This window comes from Leiobunum rupestre, chromosome 9, assembly GCF_980474605.1.
Source record: "Leiobunum rupestre chromosome 9, qqLeiRupe1.1.hap1, whole genome shotgun sequence".
Lineage (NCBI taxonomy): Eukaryota > Metazoa > Arthropoda > Arachnida > Opiliones > Sclerosomatidae > Leiobunum > Leiobunum rupestre.
This window is the reverse complement of record NC_143392.1, coordinates 16,335,537-16,356,503: the sequence shown is the minus strand read 5'-3', so window position 1 is coordinate 16,356,503 and position 20,967 is coordinate 16,335,537. Positions and strand designations below refer to the sequence as shown.

At 39.0% G+C, this 20,967-nt stretch overlaps 1 protein-coding gene across 2 annotated transcripts in view; it reads left to right on the top strand.

Annotated features, from left to right (window-relative positions):
• LOC149926688 (uncharacterized) overlaps positions 1 to 20,967 on the top strand; it is a 73,276-nt gene that overhangs the window by 29,473 nt on the left and 22,836 nt on the right. Inside the window, exons 3-15 of one of the 2 annotated variants that reach the window (XM_090159193.1) lie at positions 8,977 to 9,187; positions 9,754 to 9,972; positions 15,921 to 16,052; positions 17,374 to 17,496; positions 17,793 to 18,044; positions 18,755 to 18,877; positions 19,144 to 19,266; positions 19,342 to 19,710; positions 19,901 to 20,026; positions 20,161 to 20,283; positions 20,353 to 20,487; positions 20,555 to 20,689; positions 20,778 to 20,906. In XM_090159193.1, coding sequence (XP_090015319.1) covers positions 8,977 to 9,187; positions 9,754 to 9,972; positions 15,921 to 16,052; positions 17,374 to 17,496; positions 17,793 to 18,044; positions 18,755 to 18,877; positions 19,144 to 19,266; positions 19,342 to 19,710; positions 19,901 to 20,026; positions 20,161 to 20,283; positions 20,353 to 20,487; positions 20,555 to 20,689; positions 20,778 to 20,906 — 2,200 coding nt within the window. The remainder of the gene's footprint in view (positions 1 to 8,976; positions 9,188 to 9,753; positions 9,973 to 15,920; positions 16,053 to 17,373; positions 17,497 to 17,792; positions 18,045 to 18,754; positions 18,878 to 19,143; positions 19,267 to 19,341; positions 19,711 to 19,900; positions 20,027 to 20,160; positions 20,284 to 20,352; positions 20,488 to 20,554; positions 20,690 to 20,777; positions 20,907 to 20,967) is intronic. The other variant, XM_090159194.1, reaches the window with a different exon arrangement.

Below are 20,967 nucleotides of genomic sequence, written 5' to 3'. Positions count from 1 at the left end.
CTACGAGCAAGCACCGAATATGACGATTTTTTTTATTTATTTACTTGTTAAAATATTTTTGCATATTTAATGAGTTCGAAGCGTGCAATTTGGAAGTTTTGGCACGATCTGATGTACCGCTACTCTTCGGTAACAAAAATAATAAGTTTCGTAATCGCGATAAAACAATGATAATCGTCCTGATGTCCTTGTGGCCTTAGCATCACCCAAACATTACATTTACATCAATTAATCGTGCTAAATGAAAAATTAAAAGAAAACCGTTAGAAATCCCGCCGAATCAAATCCCTCAATTGAGAACATTTCCCAAGACAGAAACCAGTTTGAAAGAAAGAGTAAGAACGAAATGTAAGCAGCCGATTTTAAAACCAGAGAATATACGCTTATAAGAACAACAAATTTCCGCTAACCCTCCGCTTCGAAAATATCACAATGCAAATAGGGTTAAGCTGCCCACATCGGGATATCGTGGCTTCATTTGTTTTGTTAATTTGCCTTGTTTCGGTTGTCTGTCTAGCGCGCGCAGCTGGTTTTTTCCGTATTTGTAAAGAGCGTGACTGCGAAGGGAAGTTATTGTCGTGGGCGATAATCTCATTTAGATTAAAATATCTTCCTCGAAAAATCACCGCCATTTTTGACGACCTATTTATCGCGTTCGTAAACTCGTTTCGAAGAAAACGTTCAGCCTTTATAACTCTGTATCCAGTTGGCCATGGCCGATTGTCAGCTTTCTTAGTTTCTGTTAATAGTGTTTTTGGTAAAACATCAGAGGCAGGAAGAGGCGGATAATTGCCGATCTATTAATTTATGATCCGGAGTTAAGCCTTGGGTTTTTTACACCTTTCGCGTTGGAGTAATGGTGGGTAATTATGTATTTCGATATTGGATTGGAAATGAATTATGAGATCAAGAGTAAGATAGAAGTAAACTCTGGAATTATAAGTCTAAAGGGTGTTCACTAATGCGAAAACCTACACCTTTATCTCTAGTAACACGTGATAGATGAAAATTATATCAAATGCCTGTAGAAGTGTTTCACACGCTTAACTTCGGTGATCTACAGGAAAATTAATATTAGGGGCTCACGGCTAAGAAGATAATGTTTCACCTAAAGCTAGGCTTACCAAATATCAAAAATGTTAGCCTTTGCCAATGTGTTTCGGTGGCCTGTGAAAATCGCCATAGACGAAGTTTGGCGGACTGACGGCCCAAGCCCGGCTATTTTCAATTTTCCAGCCCATTTGGAAACCTAGCTTTAGAACGAACTCAAACTTTAATTATTAAAAAAGTTTAAAATCTTAATTAGAATTAATATCAAATTAAATTTTATTAAACCAGTTACGTACCGGTTTGTTAATATTTTTTGCCTCAAGGTTTTTTCTAAAGTACTATATAACGACGTTAATATAGCAATTAAAGTCTTTGCCTTAATTATAGCCGCAATTATATTCAAACAGTGGGAAAAATCATTTTTGAACTTGAACTTAAAAGCAACTGTTATTCGCGTAATTTCTAAATTATTAAAACAAGTAATGATTTTTTCCATACAAAAGTAAAATAACGTGAAAGCCTAACCACCAACGGGAAATTTCTTCTTTTCTAGGCGCCTATTTTCCCCAATCGAATCAGCGGGTAACCCTCGTAATTGGGCCAGCCCTAGCTGTGACCGGTTTGAAAGTTAAAAAGTTCTATCTTTTTCACTTTCACTGTTGTCCTACTTTGATCCGCCACTCACCGGCATGACGAAACTCTCGCATCCAGCCTAAGTCTACTTAACTTCGCGGATTCCGTAAGACGAACTTTGCCTTAATTTAAATTAGATTAGCGTCAGGAAAATGAGTTCGTTTATGCCACGAAAATAAACATTAAAATCTCGTTAACTTTGAATGCAAATGTTTTTGGGAGGAGGATTATCGTCCGCGCTTAGTTATTACACGATTAAAATAATTTGAATATCATTAACATAGCTTACGACGTCGTTGAAATTGCTTTGTGATGGTTGAGGTTCGATGTCCTATGAGTCGTATTGATTTGAATAATCCGGTCCAAAATTTATTTTTCTTTGCGGCTTATATCATTTTTTCGTCTTTAAACGTGATTTATCTAGCAAAGTCCTTGAAGTTAGATTTCAAGGTTATTCCATTTTCTATTCGCCCACGCCATTAACGTATTATTTCGGTAAAATATTGGAACAAAACTCGACAACGAGAGAACGTTGTTATTTTCTGTTTTCTTTGTAAAGAGAGTTGGTTGGCGTTTGAATACGTAATGGTGATCTCCGCCATTGTCGGAAATATGAAAAGAATGCAAGGCGGTGTTCCCCATCAACACTCTGTTGTTTGGATACGAAAGCGAACCCTGTTTACGCTTATTGCGAAAAGGCGAAAGTTTGCCGCCTCAAAGAACGACGCCTATACGCGTTTGGCTTACGAGTACTTGTATATGTAAAATACAAAAGAAGCTAATCTTATTTTTTTATATGTATATATATTCAGTCTGAGTTCAACTTTCCCATTTCTAAAGGAAATGAACTATTCGTCAACTTCCGTTTCTAAGACAAGTATTAACATAAGTGTATAATTCTTATTCCTTTACTAGGTGGTTTTTTTTCGCTTGTCCCAGGACAAAAAGTGTAAACTTTTTACCCTAAAACGTTTTATTCGCCTGTTCTCGGGGTAAGATTTACCCTGTCCCGAATTTTGTTCGCTTGTTCCAAAGCTCTAAGTTTACACTTTTTACTCCTCCTCGAAAGGAGGTGTAGAGGGAGTAATCTAGCTTTGTCGTCTGCTTAAACGAAAACATGACTCGTTTAGGCCTCTTCACATGAGGCAAGCTTTTTGTAAATAACCTTTAACCTTTAACTACTCCATTCTTACTCCAACTCGTTTTTTTCGTCAAGACAGAATTGAAGTAAAATGACGTCATATGGCTACACTTTTTAACCTGCTCAAAAAACCCAGAACAGGCGAAAAAAACCACCTAGTGTGTCAGATTGTAGAAATAATTACTGACGCGTCAAGTGGCTAGACTTGTCGTCATACAGATAAGCGCCTCTAGTGAGATAAATAAGCAACTTAAAATCAAATTACCACGTGGCGGAACTACTTTCTGGTCGAACTCACCGTGACTGCGTGGACAAAGAGCACGTGCCAGTACTAATGAAAAATGTGTGGTCATGCTAGAAATGGCTGTCGGTAAATATTTAACACTATGAAGATATAAAATGATGTTAAAACGTAATTATTAACTTATGATAAAAATCTATGGTGAAATAATATGGTAAAGAAGGGGTATAATTTTATTTAAATTTTCCCTCATCGTGTAATTAATTGAAAGCGGGTCTTGTACGGAAGTTCGAAAATTCTTCCAAAAATGTCTTTTATAAAGAATTATTAAACTTTCGAGTATAACCCGAAGGGGTTTACTTAAGGTATAGGTTATAAATAATGGCTTCGAAGCCAGTCTGACGCGTTGGGAAACCACTCCTCGTTAATATAAGTTTAATCAGTAATTCGTGTAACCCTCCCTCTTTAAATTGATTATTAAAGAGTATATTTATCAAAAAACGCGAAGAATGGTCGACTTAAAAGTGAAACGAGTTGATAAACATTCTCGTCGCGTAAGATGGGCGCTGTTAATTTGCTTTTAATACCTGCAACATCGCGTACCCGAGAGGGAGATCGAGATGGTAATGTGGCGTTCACCAGAGGTCGGTAACTCTCAAGGGCGCCAGTGAGTCAGTTTCCCCAGAAAACATTCTTCTTAACCACCACCCACCCCTTTTTATAAATTAATATATACCTAGCTGGCTGTCTCTCTCTGGCTAGCTTTAAAACCCTGAGGACGTGTTTATGAGAAGAGGGAGAGATTTTTTCCAAACCACGATTCCATCCTGAGCCACGAAGTTTATATATATTTTGTAGACATTTTTTATGGTCGTTATCCGAGTATAACGAGGTATTTTTTAAAGTTACGGAAATGGCAGGCTCCACCCGACTGCCCGTGGCAAGGTCGCTTTATAGATCCCCTTTTTTTGGCTCATCTTACTCGCCACCAACAGGTCTTCGTCCGTCTCCATTAAATGGTAAGGACGCCGGGGCCTCCAAAAATCTTCTTCTTCGCGAAGTCGCCTCTCTTTTTCCACCTGGACCCGGTTTCGCCAAATCACGCTTACAGTTCCGACAAGCTGGCCATCGATCACACATTTTACGTTTCACTCGCACCCTTTACTTACGGATTTTGTTGGATTTACCAGAAGTAAATTTGATGAGAAAGCTCGGACTTACTGGCGTAATTCCTTAAATTTGATTTTATATAAATTTAAAAAACTGGCTCGGGAATTTATTCAGAATTACCTAGATTAGTTATAAACATGTCTGGAAAATGTAAATTACTGTATGTAAATAATTATAGTCACTGACTCTAACGTAAAATGTAAATAGTTGTATGCAGCCTGTGTTGCGGCTTAAAAGTCACTCACTGACTTAGCCCATAATTCCTGTAATAACACTTTTTTGAACTAACCAAATAAAGATTATTCTTATTCTTATTATCTAAAATTTAAATGGGATTCCTTAAATTTGATTGTTTCTATTTATTTTATTTTCTTTAAATTTTATCTATTATTGCACAAGACACAGGCTCAAATAATTTTATACACTTTGTATTTCCTGTACAAGTTCTTTTATTATTATCTATCTTCTTCTGTGCATGAGATGTTTTTTAAATTAACTCCATACAGGTGACTTAAAGAGCCGATATAATTTCTCCAAACTAGTGGAAGAATTCGGTGCCGGTTTCGATCACATCAATTAAATTATTAAGTTATTGCACTTTGATTAATTATAATTAAAAATCAATATTATAGCAATCGAAATGAATAACTGCGTTGAAAAACTACTGTATGTAATTTGTTAAAAGTTTAAAAGATTGTTTTGCCTTAAAAACTCTAAATGAATTACTTTTTACAAGTTTTTATGAAATACCAGCAACTGGGGAATTGCTGTATAGAATAAAATGTTAGCCCCAAGTCGAAGACATTATCCAAATATTTGCTTTTGCTAGTTATTTAAAATGGCGTGATTTTAGGATTTGGTTAAACCTTTTTATGTTTTTAATTGAACCTGCCCTAGAATATAAATACGATCAGATTTAAGTTCCCAAAGATGTCCGTCGACGTCCAATACCGATTTCATAACCTTCCCAAGTAAACTTCGACACGCGTTTTTCGAAATAAATGCACGCTTGACGTTATGAATAAAAAGTAGAAATTTTTGTTTGGCTGGTTCCTTTTTAAAAGAAGATCGACTATATAGAGTTTTCGCTTTCTTTTCAACTCGGAGAGGCTTTCGTGCGCCAACATTAGCGATTGGCCACGCTCGGAACCCCTTTAGTCTTTGGGCTTCCTTCGCCTCATCCATAATCATTCTTCTATACGTCTGTCGACATCTCCAATGGCGATGTGACGTCAAGAACCGGGTTTCCGAGCTCCCCCAATCGGGAGTTCGAGGAACTTACGTTTTTAATTAACTCCGTCGAGGTGTTCTCCCTAATTGTCATCAAACTGACATGGCCACGTTAATCGAAATAATAGCTTGTTTAATGACGATACGTACAATGTCAGCCTTCCGAGTATCATTTTCGTATTTTGGTCTGGTCGTGGCGATAGAGGTCATTATCTCCCCAGGCAACCTTAATTATTGGGCAGCGAATTATTGGAATACGGAGTAATAATGTCGTAGAATAATTAGACGCGGTAAGTAGTGATTGGGCATATTCACTCATTTTAGAACGCGTCGGAGCCCTAGAGTGAGACGGTTTCAAATAATTGAGAGTAGGAGCGGAGCTGTTAACTACTAATGAGTTAGAATAATTAAATGAGCGCCTGATTTGATGTGAGAAGACCTTACAGACGAACGCTTCAATCACAAATAGATTGAGCAAGAAAAGAGTGAAGCTATTTTAATTTTTCACTTTTAAAATCTCCACAAGGAGAGTACCCGAGGTGTTTATTGCCAATTTTGTTCAAAGTCGGGCGTAATGTAGACCTATATGAGGTATGAAATTTCCCAAAAGGAGACGGTGCACTACCCATTCGTTTTGCTATAGCAACCAAAAATGTTTTTGATAACTTAAAACGATAAAAAATTTTGAAAATCACGAAATGTGTAATTTGGACCACATTTAGGTAAATTTCATAAAGTTTGGGTAAATTGAAACATTTTTAGGGTAAATTTGTAACAAATTTTGGGTAAAATAAGGGAAAAATCTTATTTTGGTTGTAAGTGGTCAAAAACATTTTCGGTTGCCATGGCAAATCGAATAGGTAGTGCAACGTCTCCTTTTGGGAAATTTCATATCTCATATAGGTCCACATTACGGCCGACTTTGAACTAAATCGGCAATAAACACCTCGGGTACTCTCCTTGTAAGTAGAGCCTAAAAACTGGGTTTTCTTGGATATAAAATCTTAACTTTTTCGTTTAGTTTTTTAGAATTTTATATAACTTTGTTAGTTTGATAAAATTACTTAAAGTTTTCAATATTGTTTAAAGATCTGCTATTATCTGCTTATTTTTCAAATATTTTTCAATAATTTTTTTATTGAGCTGAGCGTGAGAAACCTTAAGCGGGAATTTTTTAAATAAAATTGAGCGAGAGATGAGCTATCAGGAAACACGTTTGATTTGAGTGGGTATGAGACATTATCTGAAACGCTCTTGAAAAGAGTGTCATGTTACCATGAGCGACTTGTGAGCTGATAAAGGATTTAGAAGAATGCCCATCACTGGCCATAAGAGACAGTTTGTCTCAGATTGATTATTAGGCGGAGGAAAGTGGTTGGTACCAGGAGATGTTGAAAGGGTTATTTTTAATGTTCCATACAGTGCTTTCGCTGTTTTAATGGCCCCAGTCGGACTTCTCACGATGGAGCATCCTTCGTAACTCTCGCGATCTAGCGTTTCATTTTTAATAGGGGATAAAAGCTAATTTCACCTTCATCGCCATCACGATATTCATCTCAGCACGATAACGGCGAGAGCCACAAGCGCATTCGTTGTGGCCAGCAGGATGGCGCCATCAATGCGGGAGGTGTCCAAAATTAGCCGATGACGCGCCGTATATACGATGACTCTAGCGTTATAAAATACCCTTAATAGGATGTGGTGCGTTTTTTGCGAATTCGAAGGGGTTGGGTTCTTAACTTCGGCGCTGCACCTGAATCGTGAGACGCTTTTTATAAGGTGTTTTATCCGTAGATTTTTGTTTAGACAAAGGCTTAACAAAGACCTTTATCTCGAAAGTCTGTCACGCGTATAAAGCCGCTTTCGAACCCGTGATTGCCATACCATTTCACCGACCAATGACGGCTTGGGGGACTTTTCAGCGTTTAGCAATGGTCGTGGATGATGGCAGAAATTGGAAATCGCGATACACGCTATGAAATTTTCTATCACATTACGTTTGACCATGAAACGCCAATCAAACGCGTTTTTAAAAATATTCCATTTTACCCTAACAACCGCGTCGTCGTGAAATTTACATTAAAAAATGTTTAAATCGTGTTTATAATTAGCCATTACAGGAACGCTGGTTTTCCTCGAAGAGCAGAAAAAAATTCGATACAGTAGCTATTTATTGATGGATAAGGTTAAAACGGTCGTGTCTCTCGATGAAGACCTCAAAACTAACGTCCGAGAAGTGGGCCAAGTGTATCCCGAATTATTAAAAAAGAAATTGACGGTTTTTGTCTCGTGGCCGTCGTAAACAATGTCATATTGTTCACGTTGAATGAAATGTAAAATGAAAAACTTTTCCCCGATAATTTAATTATTATTTTTTCCGGAGTGAAGGCCTTTGGTCACTTGGGTTTTTTGAAAGTCGATTTGACACGGCGGCGTCCGAAGAAGTTACTCAACAATGGATGGGCTTGTAATTGCGTTTTAGAGACTTCAGAGTAGAAAAAACGCGTACTTGGTGAAAGTTTCGCGTGTTTGGATAGACACCCCCGCGTGGAATTATTTCCTCGTGATTGCGAACAATACCCTTGAGCTTAGCGGTAATGTATTTAAAATTAAAATTATCCCCTCCCGTACTGCCGTAACGGTGAAATTGACCCTATTTAAATGCGTTCCGGGTCTTTCAAAATGTTACCTTCGACTGCGTATACAAGTACTATTGTCTCCCAGCGAGACTTCTTCTTGGAGAGAAGATGGTACTTATTTGATGACCCTATAGTGTCCTAACCTTGGAGAAAATTTGTTCGACGCTCTCCTGAGTAAATCTTCTAAGGTATTTTTACCTCGACTAATTTAAGCTTACACCGTTGTAAAAAGTAGCTAGACGGGTGAGGTTTACTCTCGTCGATTAGACCTTCAAGTTTGGGCAATTCTTTTTTTTTAAAGTAGCCAAATAGCAAATCAAATGAAAAGACACGGATTCTCGAAACCTACGCTGTATAAGAATCTTCGACTATTGTAAACCCTCGCTGCTGGACGAACAATAGTGTCCTGGCTGACAAAGGGTTTAAGGAACAATCGCGGAACTTGTGATAAATAATTATATAATAAGCGCGATTTTTAAATCAACCACCTCCACTTCTTGCTACAGAGGGTTTTTTCCTGCCATTGATTATGATTATCTAACGGTATTTCGTGAGATTTTTTCGCTCGAAACGTTTCAAAAATACCGTTTTCTAAATATTAAAATTAATGGTCTATTTGAATGTTACGTTAGGTTGTTAAAAGTTTACGGTTTATTAATGGTTATGCATTGATATTCAATGAAATTTGAATGATTGGTTTTGAGTAGATCTCTTTTTAAATGATTTCCAAGGTCCTTGGTTTCGGTATTATTGTAATACGTTTTTATACCCGGATTTGAAATATTATTTTAATATCTTTCATTTCTTTATATTTAGTTTATTGCTAAAGATGTTTCATGCCGTATCGAAATAATAATGTTTTTGTTTCTTAGGTGGAAGCCACGTATAGTCCAAATTACGTCTACGCCCATGCTCAACGTGAAATATTTGTCCTAAATTTAGAAGATGGCTACTTCGGTTGCCAAGTCAACGAGTCAGTAGATTTTCTACAATTATTCGAATTGTCAAAATTGTGCGATGGAGTACCACAGTGCTACCTCGGCTCCGATGAAGTCGCTAACGAGCTCAAATGTACCGACAGACGTAAGTTCACCCATAAACTTTCCCAAAACAAAGAGAAACACTTTCTGACGCGCAACGAACCCTCTCTTCAAATCTAGTATTCTGAAATCCATCAAGTAGAGACTTAAGTATCTCCCTCAGCGACTCATGACCCTAGGAATACCCTTCAGAAACTCACGACCGTTATGAATTCCTTTGAGATCTTCACAAGCCTTATGAACACCCTTGAGAGTCTCACGATCCTTAGGAATTCCCTTGAGAGTCTCACGACCCTTATCGATTCCCTTGAGAGCGTCCTGACCCTTAGGAACTCCCTTCAGAATCATACCATCGATAACATAATGACTCTTAGGAGTACCCTTGAGAACTGATAACCTGTAGGAATAACATTCAGAACCTCACGTCCCTTAGGAATAACATTCAGAACCTCACGCCCCTTAGGAATACCCTTGAGAACCAATACTGTACAGGAATTCCCTTTGTAGAAAGCCCCCGATAGATTCCAAACCTACAGCGTTATACAATATTCATTTCCCGTTCAACAAAACAACCGTCAATTACATTGCTTTCTATGTCGATAATTTTAGATCACTGCCATCCTAAGATGCCAAAGTGCATTAACGGCGTGTGTCTGGACCACTTGTGCTATTGCAACGACGGCTTCGGAGGCAAGGGTTGCGAGATGCCCGACGAAAACGAGTGCAAATACCGTCCATGCGACGTCTTCTCGCACTGCACCAACACCATGGGCTCTTTTTATTGTTCCTGTTTCCCCGGCTACGAGGGTGACGGGTTCGAGTGCCAAGGTAAGACGTCACCGTGACATTATACGCTAATTCCCCTCTTTAAAATTTCGCAATGCCAAAACAATAAGGCAACGAGAAGAAAAATAGCCCGAATAAGAGCTAATTATAAATCTTCTAATTAAAAAGATCTTGTATTTGGTCGACGGTGAAATACAGTTCGTTAGCGGTATCACTTAACGCATCGCTGAACTCTCTTACAAAAAAGGAATTAGGCCCAACGAATTCAATCCAATCCAAAAGAGAATTTAAACTGATAGGTTGAAATGACGTTTCACGGTCCACGCTTAGATTTACAAACACTTGAAATCGGAGTTCAGAGTACACCTTTTCTCGTTACCATCCTCGAATGCTACCATAAAGTATTTGCAATTTTGAGAGCAGGACCACTTACACACTCTATTGTATTTGCTCGCGATGACCGTTATTTTTAGCGAAACGTTTCTTTTGTTGATCTTGTATAATTTAGCCCGTTGGTCCCAAAACTCTTTGTTATCGAAGACAACGTTTTTAAGGATATAAATTCTCGGATAACAGAAAAAATACACGGTTCCTTTTGTCGTGCCCTAGTTTACACTTCCAAAATAACACAAAAGATCACCGATTTAATTGGAACTAATAATTGAGATTGTCTAACGGTTGTTTTTTTTAATTAACGTTGTACGTACTTTTTTTTAATTTACATTCAGATGGGGTTGATTTTATTGTTGCTTCGAATGTTTTAGCATTTTTAGGGGCTGGTTGTTGATTTCAAAATGAAAAGAAAGGAAAAGTTGTTTCTTTTCCAGCGAAAAACCGTTTGCATATAGAAATGTTCATTAGTGTTTTTCATTTTTCGACAGCTAACCTACTTACGTTACTTTCAAGTTAATTCGAGACCCATTTATCCCTGTGCCGTATGCAATAGACATTTTCAAACGTTGCTTAAAACTGAAGAGGCTGCCATTAAATCTAGGGGTTAAGTCCGCGCTAGGAAACGTGTCAGTGTGTAGACTTAGCTTTATCGCTTACAGTCTAGATAGAGTCCTACCGGTATTGCCTTCCCGTTTTCGAGCGAGGGCTTAGCCTCACTATTAACCTAGAATTTATACCATTTAAAGTTTAAAAGTTTGAAAGTGTTTTAGCCCGGTCAAATGGATAGACAGTTGTTCGGTACAACTCCGTAACGCGTTAGTCGTATCTTTCTAAACACTTTCTCTTTGACTTTCTAAGGCTTATGGTAATTCACGACGGGTATAGTTTAAAAATATGCCAATAAGCGTCTAGTTGGATGGTTGAAAAATATTCCCAGAGGCCAATATAAATACCCCGAGGTGTAAGCACCCTTCAAGGCGTTTCACTCGAATGAATCCTTATTAGTTACGCGCGTGTAATTAAATACAAGCCGGACATGGTTATCTGATAAGAATCTGCCACTTTTCTTATTAATTTAATAAGCTATAGAAAGGAAAGGTAAACGATCCCTCAGGTACCTTGGCAGGGTGGGAAGAAAGGTTGCAACACTCGCTGTAATTGAAATAAACTTGGTTGTGTCTTCGACCCCAGCTCACGTGAAACGTGTGACTCTCCTTACAAATTAGGCGGGTCATCCCCCGTTTATTCCTCATCCCTTTCTCTCCATTTTGGTCGCGACGATGTTACCGGAAGCTCCTTTCGCGGCGAGAATTAAGCGAAGTAATTGTCGGGGAAATGATCATCTCCGACGACTCTTATTGTTACGAAGGTGAGCGCCCACCAACTCGTTCTTCTTTAGCACACTGCCACGCAGGGTTGCGTTCTCATAAACGCCACCGGAATAACTTTAAAAAGGGTGAAACCTTTTGCTTTGTTTTGCCGAGTTAATTCGCTGGGCGGAAGGTTACCTCCTGGAATCCATATAAGGATGAACAGGAGGGTCTGCAGTTTGGAAAGTTGGCTAACTTTTAAGGCCTATTTAGATGTGCCAACATTTTGGCTTAACTTGGTTGGTGAGCGCATTTTTTCAAGTTGCGAAAATGTTGTCTTAAGTGAAAGGCTGATTTTCACTTGAACAAAAACGACCCCAAAATTCTCCGTTATAGGCCTAATACAATATTTTTGCGTCAAAGCTCGATCTCACCTGCGTTTTCGCCTTAGTAAAAACCTCCGATAGGCCTAATACAATATTTTTCCGTCAAAGCTCAACCTCACCTGCGTTTTCGCCTTAGTAAAAACCAGCCCTAAGCCTGGTTTCCAAAGAGTAATACACGAAGGATTTTTAGAGAAAGGCAAATTTTATTGAACTTCTAGTTTCAATAAATTTATGGCTTTCAATTTTTCTATAGATATTTTTTATATTATTTATCGCGTTAAAATACATTATGTATTCATCTCAAGGATTTAAGGTCTAACGGAAACCAATTTAACAAGATGTTTTCATACTGAAATATTCTCTTCCGTGTCTACGCGTAAATTTCAGGGTTTATTTAAACTTTTTCTTTTGAAATTTAGTATAGTCAACCAACATTCCTCAATAATTCTTAAACCTTAACAAATCGAAAGTATAGTTATTGAAGAAGACCCAATCAAGGCCATCCTTATACAAATTTTTGCCCCTTTTATCGTAAAACTGTTATTCAACTTCTTTATTACGTAAAAGAAAATTTCGAATCCGCTACATAACGATGCGAAGTCAAAAAGGCAATTTTCCGTTATTCCGCAAGTATGGCGCCCGGCTTGAAAAGAAACCGACTACAGTGTCCCAACCCTTTTCAACCTACGACGACTGAATACGGATGAAAAGGCTTCAGGCGGACAGACTAGCTGATAGATAGACGTTCCTATTCCATAAAATATGAACTACCCACGCGTCTGCTTTGCCAAAAAACATTATTTCGGCGCTTTTTCCTGTTTTGCCCTGACGTACATAACGAAAAGTTTCAACTTTTGACGACGGTAAAAAAAAGAACGAGACTCGGAGCATGCGCTGGCAATTAGTTCATTTCTTATATACGCTCCGCCCACGGAACTACTTTTTTTTTCTGGTATACGCCATCACGGTTGACGGAGGTCAGACACTTATTTTTCCTAGAAATCAACTTTTTATCTCCTTTTTTTTACATAAAAAGGATGATATAAAAATTCGTGGATTTTTTGGGTAATCTTTCTTCCAAGATGAGCAGATGGTTCCTGGCGTTTTAATAAAAGAAATAAAAAAGAAGAAAGATAATTTGAGGGAATTATTGCTCAGGTAATTTCAAATTATCTAAAAGGGTGGGAAGTCCCTTTCGTAGGATTGACGTGTAATTTTAGTCTTATCGAATCCTTTCGGAGTTACAAAAGAAATATTTAAAGTTAGAGAAATACTTTACAATGCGGCGTTATTAATTTAAATACTATATCCGTGTTAATTTAACGAACAATTTTGAAAACGTCCCTGAGAAATCTCCGGGATACCTCTAAATTTTAACAAGACGAGCGAACCGCGTCATGGAATATTTAGCCTTTTTCCGTTAAAGGAAAAAACCCTGTGGGTTTCTCTACTTCTTTCCTTTTAAGACCAGTTAAAACGCAGTCGAATCCTTTTGACTGCTAACCTTTGACCTTCCGCCTACTTAAAAAAAGAGGTATAAAAACCTACCCGCGTAAAAGCTTTTTAACCTAAATATTGACTTGGCGGGAAAAAACCATTGTCGGCGAGTATTTGAAGATGGTACCATCGGACGACATTGACCCAAATGCTCAAAGTGCCATACCGAATGGCTATCAAATAGAGCTCTGGCAAAGACAATATAATGGACTTAAATTCCGGAGAAGCGGTCGGTCGTGAGAGGACCCCAATTGCGTGCCGTATGTTTTATTGAACGGAAGTTTGGATTCAATGCCGTCCACAAATTTGGACACCTCTTTCGAAACAACGTCTTAACTTCAAAAAATCTGTCGCTTACGTAATTCCCACAACCATCAAATCGTAATAAGAATATAAATTTTACGGCTAATTTCGAAGCCATCAGCGTTCTAAGTAAGCGCAGATGTTCGGCAAAGGATGCTAAAAATCTTACAATTTCACACTATGACGGAATCATCCTTGGCAGCTTTACCCAAAATCTGCGAAAATCCAAATCAGCAGCTGTCGATATCTCACGTATAATAACAGCGCAGTTGTCTCTAGATTATTAGAAACAAATTTGACCTTTATATCGGTCGTGATTGGCACATTATTCCTTCATCTAAACACAACCTAATCAAGGATTTTTCCCCTTAAAATATTAATCAGTTTTTCTTATTAGTAGAAAGTGCGTTTTCCCCCTACAAATGGCCATCTTCAACCCACGAGAGTTTCGCGTTCTCTCGCGTGATTGATAGGCCTAACGACCCAATTAGGCCTCGGTGTATTGTACAAGCTGGCTTCTTCTTTTAGAACGAGCGTTTTTCGCGTGTATTCGATCCCTCCTCGATTTCGCGGTTGCGTTTCTCTCGTGAAATAAAAGATAAAGGTTAAGTCGATACATGCTTAACGTATTATACTGATCCCAGCAGACTCGCCACCATTTTTTATTTATCGGCGAACGCAAAAAGGTTTGAAAATGTCGAAGGCCAACTAGTTTTTAACTTTCCTGTAAAGACTACCACCTTTTAAAAACGTGGGGGACGGAATCTATTGGCAACTTTTTAAAGATTTTTAGCTTAACCTTTTTGTTTAAGTGGTCTCACGAATTTTCAATGAAGTCTTTATTATCCTTAAACACCGCGCCACGTCTGTTGAACGATATATAGGTGTGGCTGTTTATTGCCGATACTGATTGACTCATTAACAGCTCAGTTTAGCAATCGGGACTACTGATTTAATCATATTGCCAAAGACTGATATTTAAATAAATAACAGGATATTATGACGTCAGTTCTACCTTCGTAAAAGTCGTAAGCTTCTTAAACCTACGTTTTCCATCCCACTGGGTTTTTCTTAGATTATATTTTACGTTTTAGGTTACTATAATACACTGACTTCTTTGAAAAGTTCAAAATAAAGTCAAAATAAGGAGTTTTCCCTATTTAAAATAAAATCTTAAAATAAACATAAAGCCAAGTCGCTCTTTCAGGTTTTTTAATAAGTAATTATTAGTTATTGCTAAGACTTTAAAAGGTTTCTTCTACAAGCGGAAGTCTCAAGTATTTGACCAAAAGAAAGGATAAAGAAAATCAACCCTTTCTCGGCGATAAATATAGGCCTTGGAACCCCAATATTAGGAGGATATACCAGAGTGGGCGAATTCTACAAACGAAAGTGAAATTCCAACGTTGTGTCTTTAAAATACGCAAAAATTCACTCTCATAGGGCGGGGGGATGTGTGTAAACAGCCCTGCGAATTTCTTTAACTACACGTGGAATTTGATAAAATTGTCTGCACCCTTGTGGAACTAACAAGCGGTAATTTTCTTTGGTCTATCGCAGTTTGGCGAAAATCGGCTAGGTTTTATTATCGCCCGCTGTTATAAACGAAATTCCTCAGTTGAAATTATGAAAAACGTTGTTGAATATATATAAAAAAACGACGAAATGTTACAGACGACCGCTTTTTGATACGATATGATTCTCGAAGCGAAAAGATGTTGGAGTAACACCTCGGGTCATGGTCGTCTCTTTAAGAACGTTTCTTATGGTAAAGACCACCCCTTTCTACAAAAATATCTTTTCATACCGTAAACTTCGTAAATTTTTCGTCCTACCCTTTACAAAAGTTGAGAAAAGGAGACCCCAACTGAGACCTTTGACACATTCCTAAACCGTATAACTCTTGACTTTCAAAAGGTTTTCACTCTGCGGGAATTTTGGTGGAAAATCTACTTTAATTCAAAGCGTATTTGCTTTAACATATTTATGTCTTTGGCCGTCAACATGAATCGTTAGACCTAGGCCTATTTTGTAGTTGACATATCGGAATTCCTTTTACGCTTTTGTTCGTGTTTGCTTATTTAATTTATATCTCTGACAGATATCAACGAATGCGAGATCCCGCGTTTGGCTGGTCTGTGCGTCGAAAATTCAGAGTGCTGTAATTTACCAGGACATTACGTTTGCAAGTGTTTAGCAGGATATTCCGGGAACGCTACAGTCGCTTGCGATGGTAAGCCTTCAAATTTTGATAAGTGAAACAACTTTGCAATTTAAATTACTTTAAACACTACATAACGCAAGTTCTTTTAAGTAGTGGTTAGACTGCAGGGCAGGAAATAAGAAATTAAAGTTATCGGACATTAGTGTAGGGAGCGTGGCATGCAGGGCTTGCCACCACCCTCCTACGCATTGTAACCCGGCCACCTGAATTAAAGGCTTCAAAAGTCGCTTGATGACATAGGCCTAAGGTGGTGCCTTGGGTATTAGCCTAGCTGATTATTATTATTATTACCCCCTCATTTAAAAAAAATTATCGGACATTGTCCAATAATTTTATTTTTTTTTCAATTTGTAGAAAAAAACATTCCCAGTATATTGAAAAAGTTATCGGACAAATGTCCAATGACCCCCCTAAGATTTGAAAAAGTTATCGGACAATGTCCAGTGTCCTGTGCTTATTTCATGCCCTGGGTTAGAGTAATGTAAACAATAGACACGAGGGAGAAGATCCTTTCACAGGGGAATCGCCATTAGAGGTCGGGTTTTAAATACTAGAAAGAATTACCAGATGGCACTAATTGTTAGAAATTTTCCATTATAAAGAAAAAGCACCAAAAATTGTAATTAATATTTTTTTGCAGATTTTTTCTACCTTTAAAATAATGCGATAAGTAGATTTTTGAAATAAATCGCTAAGTAATTATTCCCCTCACAATAAAATGTTTATATTGGCGTTTTCTGTGGGAATAAAAACAAATTTCTAACTTATAAAGTCTTCGCTCTAAATGTTTGTTTCCCCGTAAGCAATTTATAAATCACTCTATACATATTTCTTATTTTGTTTTGACATTTGAACCACTTCACTCTGGAGTATTTTGCTCAATTGACACAAAAGTGGCGTAACAAATTGGTATATTAAATGCGTAGTTGAGTTCCCACGTTTAAAATTGAGCGATGGTCTTATAGCGTTTTCCCAAGAAGGCTTCAAAGGGGATTTATTTTCACACCTAAACTAAAATACCTTTATAAAGTGTTTGTCGATTATCTTTGAGAAAAGAATGAAAAATTCCAAGTTCCTGTTCCACTTAGCTGGTCAACATTATATACTCCCACTTCACCTCTTAAACAAATAAAAAAACCTATTTGGGCCACTTTATAGGCCAAGATATCGGAGAACAAGAAACTGTACTATAGGGTATAGTTGATTTAGTATAGATTACTAGGAAGGAAAAACTATAGTTCACGCGTTCGGAGCTACGTGCCCAGAATCTCGAATACAGACATTGGGCGCTTTTACGAATAATATTTTATCTTATTTTCTCCTCTCGTAGACGTGGATGAATGTCTGAACCCTGACTGTTGCGGGCGCGGCGCTCAGTGCCACAACGTCCCGGGAAGTTTCCACTGTACCTGCCCCGTGGGTTACTCCGGAGACCCCGAAGTTGAATGCTACGGTAAGTGTCAGCCTAATCGTCTCGGGGGAGGCATTAAGACAACTACTTTCTTTTTCACGCTAATTTCTTTACCCGGAAGATTTACGAGTATGTCTAATGGTTCTCGGGGTTTCGGGGTCTAGATCGTAACTAGACTTTTTGTTCTTACGAATAAGTTATTGTCCTACTGAAGTTGGCTATTTTAGTAGACGGACCACCCAGTTCGAGCGGGGAATAGATACGCGGGGGTTAATTCCACTGTCTTGTTTGTAACGCCGGATGGTCACCGCGGTTTTTTTTTGGTTACTCCCTCGTAGACATTGATGAATGCAGTCGGAATCCATGTGGTCCGGGGGCGTTGTGTTCCAACGTCGTCGGTGGTTACACCTGCGCTTGTCCGCACGGTTACCGTGGTAACCCAACACCAGAAGCCGGTTGCGTCGACGTAAATGAATGCGAAGAACTAAGCTACCCGTGTGGCAAAACGTCAAACTGCGTCAATACACCGGGCAGTTTTTACTGTCAATGTCCCGAAGGCTACACCGGCAATCCGAGACAAGGCTGCGTCGGTAAGTTTCGTTTCAAAGTTTCAAGGTCAATGTAAGGTCAAACTTATGTCTAATTAATGACCGCGAAGGTTGAGGTTGCGAAGGTATATTATAAACACAAACTGAAGAGCGGCTTTGTTATCGGTCGTCCAACGATTTAAGTTGTAATTAATAACAGCGTCGGAGGTGAAATAATTCTCACGTTGGTCCGGGGCTAATAAAGGTTTCAGGTTAGATAATTAGTCGTGGCTCTCGTTTAATTAATGATTCTTGATAGAAAGCGTGCTAATTGGGTGGATATCTCTTCGAAGGAGTCCACAGGCGACTGATTAGATTCAAATTTTTGTTTTTATTTCTCGGTTAAACGCGTCTTTTGATAAATGATTAATAGACAGGCAAAAATGAAACCGGTTTCAATCTCTCTTAATAAGTAGATGTGGACAAAATTTGAGCTCCCAGTCCCAAAAATTGGAGCCTGGAGAGAGAGGGGGCTGCTCCTCGCTAGCATTAATTGGAAACGATCTTCATCTCACGAAAATCCCATAGAAGAGATCCTCGACCTTTTCTGGATGGTTTTCAATGAACGATAGGCCGAGCGTCTATTATCTATATCGCGTTTATTGTCTCAAATTAATTAGGTTCTTTTTGTGGTGTAACGTGGGGAATTAAATGGGTATATATATAGAAGGCCCTTAACCTCGATCGTGATTGTTTTTTTTTGTGATCCGCAGACATCAATGAATGTCCCCACGCTTGTGGTGCCAACACGGAATGTACCAACACGCCCGGAAGTTACAAGTGTCAATGCAAACCAGGATATAAAGGAGACCCTTATTTGTCAGCCGGTTGTTACGGTACGTTCTAAGCGTTAAGCGTTAAGGTGATGGTTTGGCCATGGACAGGGATGGGGGTTCAGTTTGCTTCGCGAGGTGACAGTTTTGAAATGGTTTCCGACCAGTTCTTTTCAAGCAATGAATATGGATGATTTTATAACGATGATTGCGTAGTTTCCCTTTGGAGTTTTATGAATTTTCAAATAGTGACTTTCAATCTTCATTAAGATTAATGATTAAAGGTGCCGACGACTGATTTAACAATTAGGGCGTATTTTGTGTTGTAGATGAGGATGAATGTACCAGGCCTAATTCATGCGGACAGAACGCCGAATGCCACAATTTCCAAGGCGGCTACGAATGTTATTGCCATAAAGGCTATACCGGAAATCCCTTGTTGGGATGTACAGGTTCGTGTAGTTGAGGTGGAGTTTCTGGGTAATTGGTACGTGGTGTTTTAACTTAGTGTTTTGGGGGTTCTGTAGATATTGACGAGTGCCAAAGCAGATCCTGCGCGGACAAAGCCGCATGCCAGAATTTACCAGGATCTTATCGTTGCGAGTGTTTGACGGGTTACAGGGGAGATGCCAGGGAAGCTTGTACCAGAGATTCCGTCAATGTCTCTTGTCGGGGTGACCACGAATGTACGTCCAACGCTGTCTGCGTCGGTTACAACTGCCAATGTAAGAAAGGCTATCGAGTACAAGGAATCGAGTGCGTGGATGTCAACGAGTGCCGTACGCCAAATATCTGCGGTCGGTACGCCAGTTGTAAAAACCGAATAGGGACTTACGAATGCGTCTGTAAGACTGGCTTTGAAAAGACGGACGCGTTACCACAAAGCGGCTGTCGAGGTAGGCCAATCACCATTACTAATCTAAGGATATAATTAATACCGAACTAAGTTAACTTTGCAACAATTTAATCCGTAATATTTAATACGTGTACTTTGTTTACCGATAATCGTAATATTTCTAACCGTTTCCATCTTTGATTACCACTCTCTTTTTCGCCTTCTTTTCCGTGACGAATCGCACTCTACAGACATAAATGAATGTTTGTCGTCGAAATTTCCTTGCGGCGCTAACGCCAAATGCATCAACCGAGATGGCTCGTACGAATGCAGCTGCCCAGATAATCTTATGGGCGACCCCAAGGAAGCTTGCAAATGTACGATACTTTCTCTCTAACTGCGTAACGTTTTTCTGATTTCGTTTTACTGACGTTAACGTTTAATAGAAATAACCACCTACTAATACCTTATTTATCATCGCGATACTAAATAAAATCTTTGATCAATTTAGCACCGTGCGATGGAGTTCAATGCGGGGCTCACGCGACCTGCCACGTTAACGGTCGGGAAGCTGCCTGTATTTGCGACCTTGGTTTCACCTTTGACCCCACTAATGTCGGCGCTGGTTGCATTGGTAAGTTTCGTTTAAATTTGATATCGATTTGACAGTTTGATCACCGAATAAATGAGCCCTCGATCGTAGATATAAACGAATGCGATATAAGTCACGGTCCATCCGGCCTCTGCGGTCAAGGCGCTATATGTACCAATGTACCAGGAAGCCATCACTGTTCGTGTCCTCCTGGTTTTACAGGAGACCCATTTAGATACTGCGAAGGTACGTTAATTCGCTTTTAACCAATAGCTTGGTCTATTCATTTATGTTTTAACGTCGAAATATTTAGACATAAATGAATGCGACACGCGTTACGGTCCGAGTGGAAAATGCGGAGACAACGCGGTATGTCGCAACACCTTGGGCAGTTTCACTTGCGCTTGCCCGGCTGGGTTTACCGGAAATGGGAGGGTACGATGTCAAGGTAAGAGAAAATTCCGCAGATTTGCGCTCCATAAATAACGAGGAGCGGAAACTATACCCATTATTTTTGCATTTCGCGACTTTTCAAGACATTAACGAGTGTTCGCAAGCCTACGGTCCTAATGGCAAGTGCGGCAGCGGAGCTAAATGCACCAACACGCCCGGCAGCTTTCAATGTCGTTGCCCGCCCGGAACGAGCGGCGACGCTTTCGATAAATGTAATTATTACCTTCAGACACCGACTGAGGAATTTTTCCCGTTCGCGAGTACCTTGGCGAG